Consider the following 16,138-nt stretch of genomic DNA (forward strand, 5'->3'; position numbering starts at 1 on the left):
CCCAGTTCTAGCTGGATGCAGTCTGCGAACATTCAGTTTAATTTGAAGTCAAGAAGCACTACGTAATTTTGCCATTCTTGCTATCTTGTGCCTGTCCACCAATGAGCTCATTAGTGTTATAAATTAACATCACTGTCATTGCTGCTAGGACATGGTCTACTGCGCATTTATGGAGGCAATATAATCTGTGATGCTTCTGGTTGCATCAGTGATTTTTCAAATGTCGTCACACATTTTCTCTCAACTGTGGGTAAGCTGCGCTCTGTAATTAAGAAAATGACTGACACAGTGAAGATATGCTACATAATGACAGGCATACACAAAGGGAATATTTTGTGGATTGTTGATAACACTACCCAGTGCACAATTTTTTTTCCAAAAAAGTTTGTTATCGCAAATATTGGGGGCGATACAAGTGGTCCTCTGTAAAAGCTCGTTTATTCGAATTCGTGCCCTGGTCCCGGCACAGCCCTATGTATTTCTATGGGAGAAAAGGTCCTGACAATTTGAACAGGTCTCCATGCATGACAGTTCATTTAAAATCAGAGTCCCTGGTTTTCATCGCTTCACACTGAAAGTGGCCCAGAGAGGTCACAATATGCTGCAAAACCTAAACAAACTAAATTTATTACAGATGCAAAACAACAAAACAGCAGCATTTCTGAGACGATGAGATTTTGGATGCTGTGCTGGAGCTCTTGGGCAAACTACAAGCGATGTTCATGAGGTTGTGATGGAAGAAATGCAAGCAAATGGAAATCAATTATTGTGGTTAAATTAACCTTATTCTGGTCTAGAGAACATGCAGAGGAGACTTTGATTATTTTTAATTTTGATTTTGTGAACTCCATCATGTAAATAAACTTGTTTAGGAGCATAAGTAGCGTCACATATTTTAGCTTGAACGCTCACTGCCCACATGCATAGATACCAGTGTTTTTTTCCGGCGTATCGTTGACTGATGAATTAATTCTGTTCGCTCTTAAAAGCTTCATGAACCGAATCACCTCCATGGACATGTAGTAGCGCTTAGTTTGCGATAACGATTCCAGAGGTGGCTTCTTTGGGCTCTGCCTGCGCAGTGTGGCGCCTTGTTCGTACATTTTGGCGCCCGCCCACTAATTCAAACACCGCCTCATTCGAACTTCAGAGCACCCTCAAGTTCGAATTAACGAGCTTTTATGGATAATAATAGTTGGTGTGTAATAATGAATTTCAAGTGTATGTGTGCATTGTCATCTCTCCCGTAAAGATAGCAGTGTCCGGAGCATTCGCATTTCTGTCTCTACTCTTTTTAAACTCGGCATTGGAAAGTAGACTTTCTGTTAAGTGTAGGTGGTGGTGGTGATGGTGTTGTGGCAAAGGCAGGATCAGCCTGGCCTAAAAGGCTGGCAATTGTTCCGTCTGAGCATCTCCTAAATTAAAGGGGTCATTCACCAAATGTCACTCAGTCCAGTGTCTCGCAGGGAAGTCATCAGTATACGTTGCACGCTCTTCTTTGTCACCGTGGGTCCTTCAGGAAAAATGACATCTTCCAATGCCCCGTGCTTGCGACAACCTTTCTGCAAGCTGCGTATCATCTCTTTTCTTTCTCTGTCAAACTGCGGGCACAGCAAAATAAAATGTTCAATGTCACCGATGTTACCACAAACAGCACGAAATGGGGAAGCGCCTTGACCAGTTTTGAATGATGAAGCCGGCGTGTATGCGGAGTCCGTTCTTATCCGATAAAGCAGCGTCGCTTGTTCTTTGGAAAGTCCGTTGGTTACGCATATCTGATGCGTAAACTTGTGGATCGCCCTGAAATGATTGCGTATAACAATCTTGTTGTTCTGGTAATTTTTAGGAGCTCTTATTTTTGGAACGCAAGTTCACGCTTTGCGTGCAAGGGCATCAGCTTTTTCATTGCCTTCAATTCCTACGTGGGATAGTATCCACTGAAATTGTACATTGAAGTTCTTGCCGATCAGGTATTGAATGAGCGCCAGAGATTGTCTTGTGAATTTTTCTTGAGGTATCCTTCGATGCAATCGCTGTAACGCTGACTATGAATCAGTCGGCACTACCACATCTCGTACAGAAAGCCTTTGCGATTTTCGCAAAGCCGCGGTGATTGCTGTGCTTTCTACTGTTGTGGACGACACAACACGATCCAGGCTGCCCGACCATGACACGCCCAGGGAGGGTATGCAGAAAGCCGCTGCGCAGCTATTCGTCTGTGTGCACACCGATCCATCAGTGTAAACTTGTAGGTGACCACGGTACATAGTGCTCAAATGTAAATTTATTTGCGGATGACTGTGTCATATTTAAAGAAGTTACCTCGCAGAATGATCACCAAAGCTTGCAGCAATCAGTCACAGCTATTTCAGAGTGGTGTAGACCTTGGGGAATGGAAATAAATGTACAAAAAACAGTTTTGATGAGAGTAACAAGAAAAAATAACCTAGCATATTTTCTTACGTTGTTGACACCATAATAACTAAGGTTGACCAGTATAAATACTTAGGCATCACGTTTAATAACAAACTTACGTGGTCAGATTATATATCTCTAACATGCTCTTCGGCCTTGCGCAAATTGTGGTTTTTGAAAAGAAAGCTTAGCAATGCTCCGGTGAGTACAAAGCTTTTGGCATACAACGCAATTGTGCGCTCAAAACTTGAATATGCAGCGGTTGTATTGAATCCTCACACCAAAAAAGACATCATGAAGTTGGAGCGTGTGCCGAGAAAGGCTTTTAGATTTATTTTTGGAAAATACGAAAGAGAACATTCCCCTTCACTTCTAATGCTCACCAATAAAATAAGTTCACTAGAACATCGCCGTAAACTTAGTTGCCTACAGTTCCTGCACAACATAATAAAAGGGAAAATTGGCCTTCAGAAGCCTCACTTTTTAGTACCCCTAAACACACGGTTGACTAGACACAGACACAGCTTTTCTCTGATGCCTATATTCGCCAAAACCAAATCTCACATGAACAGTTTTTTTCCGCGCACCATAAAAGAATAGAACTCTTTACCTGTTCACGTCATGCAATCGGAAAACTTTACAAAAGAATTGGAAAACCACTTCTCTTAATGTTTAGTATCAATATGATCAGTGTTAAACATTTCTTACAATTGTGTCGTGAATCCCATGCTCTGTGTAGTGCTCTGTTATTGTCTTAAGATTTTTTTTTTCGTTGCTATCACTTGTGTAAATTGTTTTGCGAAGCAAGCGTCTTGCACTGTATGTTTTTTCTTCTTGCATTGTTAGTCTTTTTGTGAATGCCTTGTTATTGTATTTTGTATTTGCCCCTCCTGCATGGGCCAGCATATTGGCCTGCAGTATCGATAAATAAATAAATGAATAAAATGGTCCAACACCAGAAACTTTGCTTCCCCAGTTGGAACAGTGCGTTTCGTTGGCAGTTTAAGGACCCTGAAGTTACATGCAACGTCCACAAAGGACCATGGTGGGTCGATAGGCCTCCGATAAGGCGATTTCGAGCCTAAATGTCTAAATGTGTTGAGCACCACGTGAAAATGTGAGTCAGATTTTGCTCTTAGCCGCCGGAGAAGGGCCGTCCCTGTGGAGGACTCGCCCAGTCTTGATAGCTGCGTCAACAAAGCCTGAGATGCCAGGAGGCGGAGTGGTAGACACTCGGCTTCATCGCTGATCTTCTTGTTTGACGTCGCCTGAGGGACTCCCATCGCCAATTGAAGACCCTTTCTGTGCACTGCCTTCAAGCGTTCAAACTGGCTCGGTGATGGCGATATCAGCGGCAGCTGGTAAAGAATGCGGCTTGTTATGAGCACAGCATTCAGCTTAAGCATCGACATAAGATTGTTGCCCCAGCGTACAGCTGCCATGTGACGAAGAGCGTTGAGTCTCTGCATGGATGTGGCCATAATACCATCAACTGCTTGTCGCCACAGTAACTTGTCATCAATGGTAACGCTCAGTAAATGAACACTTGCCGCACGACGAATGGAATGGCCTCTAATACTCAGCGACACGCGCGTTGACTTTCCCCGCACCCCCGGTAAGAGCATGAAGGGTGATTTCTCCGCTGATATAGACGGGCCAGGTGTTGACGAATGGCGTTCAATGATTGAAATGGCGCCCTGTGCCATCCGGGCCAGACGTTTGTGTTGGTACCCTGAGATCCAGATGCAGATATCATCGGCATAGATTGATATTTTAACTGCTTTCAGAGCTATATCAAAGTGCCAGGAAGGCTGGCCATGGCAGCATTAAAAAGCAAGGGAGATAGGACCCTTCCTTCCAGAACGCCGAGGGAAGCACTTCGCTCTTCGCTCATGACATTTCCGAGCTTAACCTGGACTTGCCTGTCTCCAATAAATTCATGTACGAAATGAAGAGACTTTCCCGAAACACCCTTGGCTTAGAGCCCGTTGACGATGCCTATTTGTAGCACACAGTCATATGCTTTGGCAACGTCCATGAAGACGGCGAGTGTAGAGAAGCCGTTGACACGGTGGTGCTCGATGTGGCTCGGCAGGTCCAAAACACTGTCCTGGGCGCTCAGCCGTGGGCGAAATCTCGTCACACACGCGGGCCATTTTCCTTGTTGCTCAAGGTACCAAGTTAGTCTTGTGCATATGAGTCTTTCCATCAACTTAGATGTGCATGATGGTATAAAGTGAGGCTCGCAGGATCTTTTCCAGGCTTCAGCACTGGAACCCCTATGCTTTTTTCCATACAAATGGAATCTCTCCTGTGCTCCAGACATTACTAAATAGGTCCAAAAGGGCGTGCCTTCGATCATATGGCAGATTTGTCAGAATCTGATTGCTGATCATATCAAGACCCACAGCACAGCGTCTTTTTAATTTGTTAAGGCTCATATCCATCTCTCAAAGTGTGAACGGCGTATCTATTGTGTGGGATATTTGAGGTAACAGAGGTATCACCACTCCTGCTGATCTGCCAGATGTGTATCCGTCTACAAAATATTCTGCAAGGGTCTGCAAATCTTTACTTTGCTTCAAAGCGAGTGCTTGAAATGGTCTGTGAAAGCAGATCTTTTAGAAAGACTATTTATGACTCTCCATATTCTTTTCAAGAATGTAAACAGCGATAAACTTGCACAGAAAGCAGCTTATTGAATTATGCGTAGTTTTTTCGTGTGGTGACGGATGGCAGCATTTATCCAGTTATATTCAGTTTTCGCCGATAGGTTTCCTTTTTTTTTCCTCATGTGCTTCCGCTCCGCTCTTCTACATGCTGGGCACAGGTTCTTTAACTTCAAGTCAGAAGCAGGGAATTGATCGGGCAATTTCAGTAGCGATGTAGCCGCCCGCTTACTTCGTAACATGCCTGCAAACAGCTCACCAGAGGATACCTCCAGCGCTGTTATGTACGTGTCCCAGCGAGTCACATTGTAGAAATGTCGACCAGTGGTCCCAAATTTGCACTCGGTGTCCCTCTCCTCTGGTGACTTTAATGCACATCGCCCGCTCTGGGAAGATAAGAGTGCTCACTCCCTGAGGCAAGGAACTTTTAGCGGCAGAGGATGCTGCTGACTTATGTGTGGCGAATGATGGCAAACCAACATTTTTTTTCGGCCACCAGATTCGCGAAGTGTGATAGACATTGTACTACACTCCATGGACCTTCTGGTCCGCGGAGTGCAGTACAATGTTGGCAACGGCCCCAGACAGAATGGGCAGCAACCATTTCCCCATATTCTTGTAGTATCTCGGACCAGAAGGTCCACGGAGTGCTGTACAATGTTGGCAACGACCCCAGATAGAATGGGCAGCAAACCATTTCCTTATATTCACCAACATGGTTCAAGTGTAGTCACCTAGGTAAGCACTTAGAAGTGTGTAAGTGGGTGGAAAAACTATATCATGTTAAAGCGACACTAAAAGCAACTATTAAGTTGATGTTGATGGTTGAAATAGTGTTTCAGAAACCTCATAGTGTTACTTTTGTGCCAAGGAACTGCCTATTTTGAAATAAAATCCCTTTTTAGTGGTCTGAATTTGGTTAGTGCACTATAAATTACCTGCCTCAAGCGGAACGTGTCAAGTCGCTGTTATCACGCACAATGTTGCTCGGCTATTTTGCGGAGCTGCCGACATAAGTAGCTGCAGTACGAAAGTAGCGGGAGCCATGGCCTGTGAGAGCAGGTGTGCTTGGTTCAACTGGGCCTCACTAGATGGCACGATGCTGTCCGCTAGATGGCACGATGGCACAACCTGTCCAGTTTAGGTGAAAATTGAACTTTTTAACCACTCATGCCATTTCCTATAGTAACGTCCTGCGTTTTTTTCTCCATGAATCAAACAAAAACGAAGAAGCAGCATTTTATTAGATATTTTGATGCACAAAAGGTTGTTCAGTGCAGCTAGTTTGATTACTAGTGATTAATTGTAGGCGGTACCTCTGATGTAATCGAGATCATTTTGCAAATGCTCTACTCGTGACGTATGTGTTGTGCATTTACCCTGATTTCCCGGTAAGTAGGGCACTGCTGTTGATAATATTGTCATTTTGGATGTTGTCATACATTGAGCTTTCATTCTTACATAAATTGTTATTTGACTTTAGTGTCCCTTTAAGTTGTCGAAATCGCTTAAAGTAGAGTGCAATAGAGTGCAGTTCCCAACTTTTAAATACAGTAAGGTAGTAAGGTAAAAAATGAATGCATATATTAAAACGCAAGATATGTCTAAAGCCCAAATTTGCTAGGCCATATAATAAAATTGAAATATTTTAGTTGGACATGTTTTTGGGGGGCTTACACGTTGCAGTCTTCATTACTAAGAGCTTCTGAAACCCCACAGTTTCAGAAGGTAGGCAGCCATTTAACTCGTAGTACTCGTAGACATTTTTTGAGGGAGTTAGGCTTATTAAAGGGCCTTTAAACCACACACAGGTTGAAATTTAGCTGTGGTGGTGCAGTCGTGCCCAAGTCTACTGTGAACACATAGCAAAGAACATTTTTAGAAATAGTGTGTAATAGCGGAGTGACGTGCGTTTGATGACCCAAAAGATACCCTAGCACTTTTCGCTCTTGCCTTCAACTATGCCCTGTTCGTCAGCCCGTTGCTCCTCCTGGCTGCGTGCTGCCCCTCACACTGCAGGGAGCAAGAGTGGCCAGCAGAGGACAATGTCGATGTCACGGCAAATTCTGAGAAATTACTAAAAGTGTCGAAGAAGACTGGGAATCGTTTCTTGGAGTTTGTGGGGCTCCCGTAGCTCTTAGCGCTGCCGTGTTTGCCATTATTGATCATAATGGCTATGTGAAGTTATTGCACTCATTTACTTGAAATGTTAAGAAATTAGCACAGGTGCTTTAGGGGCCTTTTTTGTGTGTTTGGATGATAATTTGTAAGTGCTGATAACTAGCAATATTTTTCAAATGACAAAGTGGATCTTTTTTTTTATTGTTGTCCGTGCTAGTAGCAGTATAGTGCAATTAACTTATAAGTCTGTTTCATTTTTCAACTGCTGCAGTGCCAAGTCTAGGGGTTGTAGGCGAGAAAGTGCCGTTGCTTTTATCGGACGATGAAGATGGAAAGCCACTTGTGGCAGAAAAGTACAAGACCGTCATTCATGTGAACGGGTAAGTTGGTACTGATATGTCACATCCGTCAAAGTTGGTGCAGTCTTACTTTGTCATGACAAAATGCCAATGGACTGGAAGTGTAATCTGTATCTGACATTCATTTAAGTTCATGTTTGTTGCATACTGATATCAGTTATAAAAACTAAAATTTGCTTTATATATATATTTGTTATATCAGTGCTCTCTCTTACAGACAAGCACTGATACACACAAAAAAAAATTTTAAGCGTTTGTGTGTGTATGTGAGTGAGTGAGCACATGTGCCGTGAATGTTGTAGCACATATGCAGTTAAGTGAACAAACATTAGTGTCTACCTCTAAAGTCCAGCTTGGGGCTGCACCATGCGAATGAGCTATTCTTGCTTTATGGCTGCACATGCGTTCCCGTGCTTTCCAAAAATTTTCTACCCACAGCTGCGAAGAACAAAAGCTTCACATATACATATTTCTCACTTGCAGTGAATCCAGTGAGTTTGCTGGAGCCAAAGGAACTGCGAATAGAGAAAAGACAAGACACTGGTAAGTCTAAGAGGTCACATTTGCACCCATTCCCCGTGATGTGGCATAGGTAAGGGTACCATACTAATGCTATCTGAGAATGTCATAGCTATTCATAATGCGTCCTCATCGCGTTCGTAAATCGGAGTTTTTGTGCAATGGTGTGTGCCTGGGGCATGACATCTTATTGCTTGGCTAGGCTTCCATGCCTTTTACTATATAAAAATAAACCATTACGGTACATAACCATTTTGCGATCTACAAAGGTGTCTCTGTATTTGCAGTGATACGAAGGATCTCTTGGCCGATAGTACTGCTGTCCTTAGCAATGGACATGCTGGCGACCTAGTGGCTGCACTGGTGAGTGGAGCTGTAGCTGCGTTTTCACTGTGTAGTACTGTAGGGTTACATGTTCAAATTGCAAGATTTAAATCTGTTGCTGTCAGCATCTATATGATTATGAAGCCTTGCTAAATACAGTGTTCTGCGGAGTCAAGGTGCGAGTTCAATAGCTTAGCAGTGAGAGTGCTGCTGCGGGTAAGACATCACTGGCAATAGCTCGACAAAGCCTGGCAGTGACATTTCAATGCTGTCTTTGTTATATTTTAAATGTGGCAATTGTAGCTTTGATTCCTGTGATTATTTTTATGCCTGGAGGAATCTTTGCACAAGGTCTGGCATCTATAATTTTTTAGGATGGCATCATTTTAAACTAATTCAGCAATGCAAACAAGGCACATGTGAATTTAGTCATAAACATGGACCTTTGGTGAGTTTTTTGGGCTTGGATATTTGGGAAGTGCTTGAAGATAGCATGTCTCTGCTAAACACGCACCACAGAGTTATGTGTATCAAGAGTCTCTCACTTCTATTGGTGGGTAAAGGGTGCCTTGCTCTAGTCATTGAAACATAAACCATCAATTGGACATTGGTACCATGTCAGTGTCAATTTCGCTGCAGCATATCCAACATTGCTGCAGCAAAATTATTTGTTTTGTTGCATGTCAATATAGCTGCTTCATTTACTTATGCAAGGCAGCTACTGTACTACTTACTGCACTTACTACACCATCCTAATATTGTGCTGATCGCATTTCATAAAACAATAAATTATAATGGCTGCTTTATATATGGCTTGCACTTGGTGCCATGAATGTGATAATACTGCATTTGAAATTTCTCTGAATTTCTGTTGATGGAGTGAACAGGAGAAAGCTCTGCCACTTAAGTGTTCCTCAATTTGGCAATAACAGTGCAAGCCATCTACTGCCTGCGTCTTAAAAGCACGTTTGTTTTGCTAAGCTCTAATAACTTAACTGTGTTGAGGAATTAGCTGTAAGATTGGCAGTGTATGTTCTTATGTCCATTTTCGGATCCAGTGCTCCTACGAATTGGCATAAAGGTATTGAAACTTGAAAGAACAGAAGACGAGCACTGATGAGTAGCTTAAATTTTCTAATAGCCTTTTCTGATGTGTAAGAGAGTCAGTGCAGTTGCCGACCACCCTCAGGGCTCGTTGGGACATGGTTATCTTGGTATGGTCGAAGAGAAGGAGCATACGAAAGCAGTAAACTCCATAGCCTCCTATTGGGCATAAAATTGTGCAATTCTGCTGCTAAGTAAGACACTGTTACAAAAGCAATGACGATGTTTGAGAAAGGATGGAAGTCGAGGGCATTCATTCATTTACTACGATATTTGGGGCGTGTTGATCTGCCAACCTGGTAAAAATGTGTCCCATTTAAGGTATCCATTGTGTGCATCGCAGAACGGCACTGATCATTATGATTGGTTAGCGACTGCTGCACTTTAGGCTATTCTTATTCACAACTTGTGAATAAATACAAGCTCCAACCACAGCCAGCGCTATCCCACCTAGAGAGAATTAGCATAAGCATGCTCCCACTTGCATTTCCTCATTTCAGTGACGTCAAGCGCTTTCTGCGTGTTTTAATAATTGGTGTACCAATACAGACACATTGATCTATAACTAGAAAACTATGTCCTGGAAAATTTCATAAGAGATTCTGACGCCACTGTTTTGCTCAAGATCAGATTTTAGGATGGAATGATGCAGAATGCCGTAACGAATTGTTTTTCATTTTGGGATTTAGTTTCGTTCCTGCAAAAAAAGTTCGATTCGATTTCGGTTCCAGAATGAAAGAAAAATTTTCTAGGATGGTACATTACATGTTGTTCGAGGTATAGCGCATCCAGGATGGGACAGAGAAGAAGACACAGAACACATACACGACGCTATTTACATACAAGCCCACCGTGCAACCTTAGTCGGTACATTACAGTTTCTATTTGTGTAAAAATGAATATTATGTTAAACTAATGATAATGATATAGTCGATCAGAACATTTTTTCTTGTAAGTGAACTGTGAATTCTCTGAGCAGGCTGAATGCTTTGAGTCAAGATACCAAGCATGATCTTAGAAGTAGCTCATTATTAAGTGTAGTCCCTGATATGCAAGACTGCTGTTCCGATAAAACAAACTTCAGCGCCAACAGTGGCCCCTCTATGCTGGTACAGCAAGGTCCACTTTTGTTACTATTAGCAGCTCTAGTGGCCACCTTGCGTTTTTCACAAAATTTCAGTGGATATTTATACTTTTGGAATGCTTGGCAGAGATAATACTAGTGCTAATACTGTCCCTCGAGATATGTCAATGCTCAGGTCGTATTACCTTCTTTTTTTTTTGGACTGGCAACTTTTCCTTTGCACAGAAAACCGATAAACTTTGTGTTGGTTACATTTTTGTCTCATTCAAAAATTGTTTTTTTTTTTTCATTTCTTTGGTTTTCATTTTGTTCCAACAGCCTGCAATGCAAACCTTTAGTTTAATATATGCATAGTAAGTTATATTAGCGTAGAACTGTACTTGCAATTTTGAAAGGAAACCAGCTTTCATTATAGTCATCTACATAGGTGATTGCTAAGTGCACCACAGTTCTGTGGGAGGAGCTTGTATTTAATCCTAGATTATAACTTATGATAGCTGCCTGATTATGGGAGTGCTCGTTAGCACCATTAAAAAACATGTTATGCTGCATGCTGTTTGTGATTATGTGTAGCTTCTGCATCTTGAACAACTAGTGATTCCCTTCCCGTTGTGTCTGTGCCACTCCCTCCTTTTCTTCCCCTCTCACCACCAGCCACAGGGTTCGTCTGCCGGCAGTGGCGCCGCCAGCGCCGCAGGCGGCTGTAGCCCGCTGCCGGCATGCGCGCACCAGCAGGCACCACGTGCCATCAGCCCCGATTCCTCGCAGCTACTCATTCAGTTTGATAGCGAGGACGAGGAAACGCTGCCACCGGCTGGCTGCAAGGCTGACCACCCTGCACTGCTGCTTAACAACAGCAATCACAGCAATCCCCTTCCCAGCACCCCAATCCTGCCACCCAAAAAACCTGTTATTGCACCCGCTGAACATCCCGTTCCTCCTCCCGCTGTTGCTACCCTTGAGCCAGCACTGCCACCACCACTGCCACCATCTCCTCAGACTCTCCCCAAAAAGAGTTTGGATGGTGTGGTGCTGACTGTAAGTGTCTGAACTGTACATCCCTCACGTTTTAGGGATCATTCATTTTTTCTTTGCACTCACTGATCAAGTTCATAATACTCTGTACTTCAGTTTCCACAATTTGTAAACATTTCACCAATGCCCGAGCATGGTGGCATCTGTTCTACGCCCTACCACCGCTTTGGTTAGTGTTGTGCTGCTGAGCATCAGGGGCTGGTGTAATTCTTGGCCATAGTGCCCACATTTTGATTCCAGTGAAATTTAAAGAACTGTGCACTTATATCCAGGTGCACGTTGACATACCCCCGGTTGTCAAAAGTATTATCCGGAGTCTCTCACTACAGTATGCCTTGTAACCATCATGCAGTTTTGGTCGTAAGGCTCCAAAATTTAACCTTTTCAAAATGTACGTTGGCATCTGCTCATCACCATTCATGCACGAGTGACGAGTTGCCACTGTCCACAATTGCAGCAGTGGCATGCAGATTTCATATTTGGGCTCTTTTTCCATAAACGAAGTGGCAGCGATGCCACTTCTGGGCCAGTTCACTGGGTGCAAGGAAAGTTGAATGGACCTGTAGAGCTGTTACTGTGTCTCACTTGAATAACGAAGACAGAATCCGAGCAGTTTGTTTCTGAAGAAATGCTGGCTTCAAGTAGCGAACATTGAATGATCTTTAAGGGGCCCTGCAACAATTTTTCAAGTAGCCATGTAATCGATTTGCTAATAGAGCTTATTCTCTCATAAATTCCCTTCCGCAAAAAATCTTTAGAATGTGTCCAGTACAAGCAAAATTACAAAGATTTGTCGCACACTGCAGTCACATTCTTTCTTCTCTCTTTCCAACGAAATCGCTGGGAGCTAAGCAGGGGGGTGCAGGGGAGGGCACGAGCAAACAAAAAAATCATGCATGCCTCTCAACATTGAGCACTTTTTTTCTTTTTCTTTGAATACGCAACTTTTTAAGTGTGACCGCGTGCGTGGACAAGTCGCGGCCTTCCGCGGTGATCCCTGTAACGACCAAACGTGCCATGTGCAAGTCAGCCAATGGCCGATAGAATGGCTGTGACTAGTAATTTTTTAGCTTCTTCCACCATTTGTGGAGAAAAGAGAAAGAAATTTTTAGCTGTCTTTGTGAATTTATTGTGAATGAAAGGCCGCATGCTGCGCTATAATGTTTGGCTCACGTATTTTCGGGAGCATCTGCCACCGATCGGCAGTGTTTTATCACCATGCTCAAAAAGTGTTGCAGGGCCCCGTTGAAGGAAGATGCTTAAAGCTACCACTTTCAAGGCACCTCATTCTAAAACTTTGGGCAACTCCAACAGAGTAAGCAAAAGGGCACATCCGTTCAAATGAAGTATGATGAAGGAGATACTGTCTGCGCAAAGTGAAAATGGAAATTTTATGGGACCACCTGGTCATGCATGACTATTTACTAGCATGGTGCAGCATTCGGCAGCATGCGGCTGCAATCATTGCTAAGCATGATTGCAGCCGCAGAAATTGGCACATTAGCTCAAATCCTTATATTGTTTGTACTAGTTCTTCCCTGCTACATATCGAATTTTCTACTATACGGCTTTAAAACTTTGGCTCATTCAGTGGTTTTGTCAATGTATCATAGAGATTATAAAAAAAAATTACTCAACTTATTAAATACATAGTTTTATTGCTTGGTTTCCCATCGTGCACTTACAAAACTTCTGTCTTCCAAAAGACTTTCTATGACCAAAATAAAAATAGTGTGTTGTTAGTCAGTTTGTTCTATTTGAAATTTGCTGCTGCCTGTGTGCTCTGTATGAAGACAAACCGTTGTTGTTAGTGTGTGTGTGTGTATATATCCCCCAAAAGGTCTGGCTATTTTTCAAATCTGTGTGTCCTGTGTCCTTTGTTGTGGTGTCTGCAAATATTGTTACTTTTTTAAAATTTGGCTGGACTTTAAACTGTGCAAACACATTCTAGTCAGGTTTTAAAATATTTTACTTTGTGTCAATGGTACCTTCAAGCTATTTTTTTTTTGCCCATATCAAAGCCTTTTGTATAGTGCCTTTCTTTGTGTTCTGCACTTGAAATAATGTTGATTTTGGGACTAAATTGACTTTAAAAACAAATTTGTGAACTTCCATATATTGTGGGTGGGTTGTTATGTCAGAGTAGCTGTTTCATTTGGTGGGGGCATTGCTGCACAAATTACAGACATTAACGGATTACAGAGAGTTTTAATTTGCCTGTTGAAAAAAAATTGAGCAATGCTCGCGACTATCACGGTACAATACGTAGAATACTTTGACTTTCAGGAGATTCATTGAGAATCACTGAGTGGTTTCAGTGTCTGTAAGATAGCCATAAAGTCTGGCTGAACTAGCATTGAACAATCTTTGCATAAAAGACGAAAAGTCTGTTCATGATCCATATCTATTTATCTGCCATCCAAGCCTATGTTGGCACCAGTGGCATAGCCAGGTATGCCCCTACTCCCCTCAAAATTTTTTTCTTTCATGGAATACAGGGCATAAAATGACACCTGCCTGCTTAGCCCTCCACTTTGAACGAAAGACGGGCTCTTTCACTCTTTCCCTCAAAACAAACTTCTGCCTGCGCCATTGGTGGACACATATTTTAGCATTGTTTTGTGATACCACGCTGCTGTTAATTTCACATAATGAGATGTGGAATCTGAAATTATGTTGTAAGTGACCAGTGAGTATGTGGCTAAAAGTTTTAATTTTTCTCAACAGATTGCAGTTGTAGTTCATGTTCACAACCATAACCTTACTTTAATAACCAATGTTATGACTCTTATGAGACTTGGGAACACGTTCGTTATCTGTGTGGATTCAGAGCACTTTAGCATGATCACTTATTTGCTGTAGTTGGCACAAGAAGCATTCTAAAGATAATATGATGGTTTGTTGTATGTACAAGATTGAATTGGCTTTTTTTTTTGTGATTTGATTTTTCTACATAAGTTGTCTCATATATAAGTTCAGCCACCCATTTAGAATAATTGGATACTGACTACAAATGAAAAATGGCATGAAGGCATTCCGATTGTTTCTGAAAGCATGTCATGTCTACACAATTGTAAGTCCACCCTCCAAAATTACACGACAAAAAAAGAGTATGAGTGCATTTCATTAAAGAAAAAGTTGTTTATGATGTATTTAAAAAAACACTGAATTTTGGTGTGCCAAGGTGGCTTCATGGCACTGCTCGGAAGCAATGCAGAAAGGCTAGCTTTGCAGAAATACACAGGGATCATTTTCAGAAAGACCAAAGAACCGAGACTGGTTTACGATTCTAGGTCGACCCCCCAACTTCGTATTTCGAATTAAGACCAAATGGATCGCCCGAAACATGTAAATATGCTAGGTATTGATATGTTGCATCCTATCAGCCATGTTCCCCTGTTTATAAAGGTGCTAGTGTTGTATTGGCTATGTTACCATCTAGGTGTTCCTCTTAACAATAGACCACACTAAACATGGAGCATGCAACTTTGGTATATGGATTTGCTTGATATGCCATGTGTTGCTGTGTGTCTGTGCAGGAGACATCGTTTGCCGGGGCGAACCCCGTCACTCGCTCCCTTTCCTCTGCCACGCATCCGCGAGTCAGCAACGGTGGGGTTGCCGCACCTGTTGTGGTCAAGCGCACGTTGTCCAACTGCACATCCAGCCAGCTCTCACCGTGGCACGTTGGCTCAACGGACGCTCCTGCCCCCAAACGGCAGGTCGAAAGGCGCACCGTTATGACCACGGAGCTTTGACTGGAGGAGGGCTGTGTCCTCTTTGTACTGATCTTTAGTGCCACGACCAGTCTTGGTCGGGCTAGTGTGAGATGCACTGCCACTACATTGCTGCACTGTGGGACCAGTGAAACTGTATAAGCCTGTAGTAGTTGGCACCACATGCTAGCTGCCATGTACTTTTTTTCTTAGTGATTGCATAACTGCCTGGTTTATGTATACTGTGGCAGTACAGGACAAGCATAACTGCATTTGTTGACTTGTCAGGCTGCAATTTTTGTGGCACATATGTGCCAGTCAGATTTTTTTTTTTTTTGTAAACTAGCTTCTATTTAGAAAAAAAGGCAGGTCTCTGCTATGGCATTGTACGTTCCTCATAGTTTTGCATAATGTACCCAATGGCTTTTGCAACAGTTTCATATCAATAAAATATTTTCCATAGTCGCTTTTGTGGGACAATAGTCGCGGCTGCCAATCAAGCCAACTATAGTAAAGCTGTAAAAGTGCCTTTTGGCTTTACACCTTTACGGGGCCATCACCGTTGACTTGCCTACACATGTGGTGGGTTGTTCTCATGCAGCTTATGTTAGCGCTTGTGGATTTTCCGCTCGCCGGTTCAGCAAAGTTGACGCACCTTCTGCTTGAACATGGCAGCAGCTGCAATTTGTGCCTGTATATTTTGCATCGCCTGCAATCTTGACATACAAAATGGCGAGATAAGGAGTTTTGGCTGATTATCGCCCTTGCATGGACTATCTCGCATGTACTTGT

At 42.7% G+C, this 16,138-nt stretch overlaps 1 protein-coding gene across 2 annotated transcripts in view; it reads left to right on the forward strand.

The window, feature by feature from the left end:
• yrt (erythrocyte membrane protein band 4.1-like yurt) overlaps positions 1–15,809 on the forward strand; it is a 36,788-nt gene extending 20,979 nt beyond the window's left edge. Inside the window, exons 13-17 of one of the 2 annotated variants that reach the window (XM_075891106.1) lie at positions 7,477–7,585; positions 8,048–8,107; positions 8,371–8,446; positions 11,250–11,633; positions 15,170–15,809. In XM_075891106.1, the coding sequence (XP_075747221.1) occupies positions 7,477–7,585; positions 8,048–8,107; positions 8,371–8,446; positions 11,250–11,633; positions 15,170–15,388 (848 nt within the window). In that variant the 3' untranslated portion in view covers positions 15,389–15,809. The remainder of the gene's footprint in view (positions 1–7,476; positions 7,586–8,047; positions 8,108–8,370; positions 8,447–11,249; positions 11,634–15,169) is intronic. The other variant, XM_037412607.2, reaches the window with a different exon arrangement.
• The last annotated feature ends 329 nt before the right edge of the window (positions 15,810–16,138 follow it).

The sequence above is a fragment of the Rhipicephalus microplus genome, chromosome 1 (genome assembly GCF_043290135.1).
Source record: "Rhipicephalus microplus isolate Deutch F79 chromosome 1, USDA_Rmic, whole genome shotgun sequence".
In the NCBI taxonomy this organism is placed as follows: Eukaryota; Metazoa; Arthropoda; class Arachnida; order Ixodida; family Ixodidae; genus Rhipicephalus; species Rhipicephalus microplus.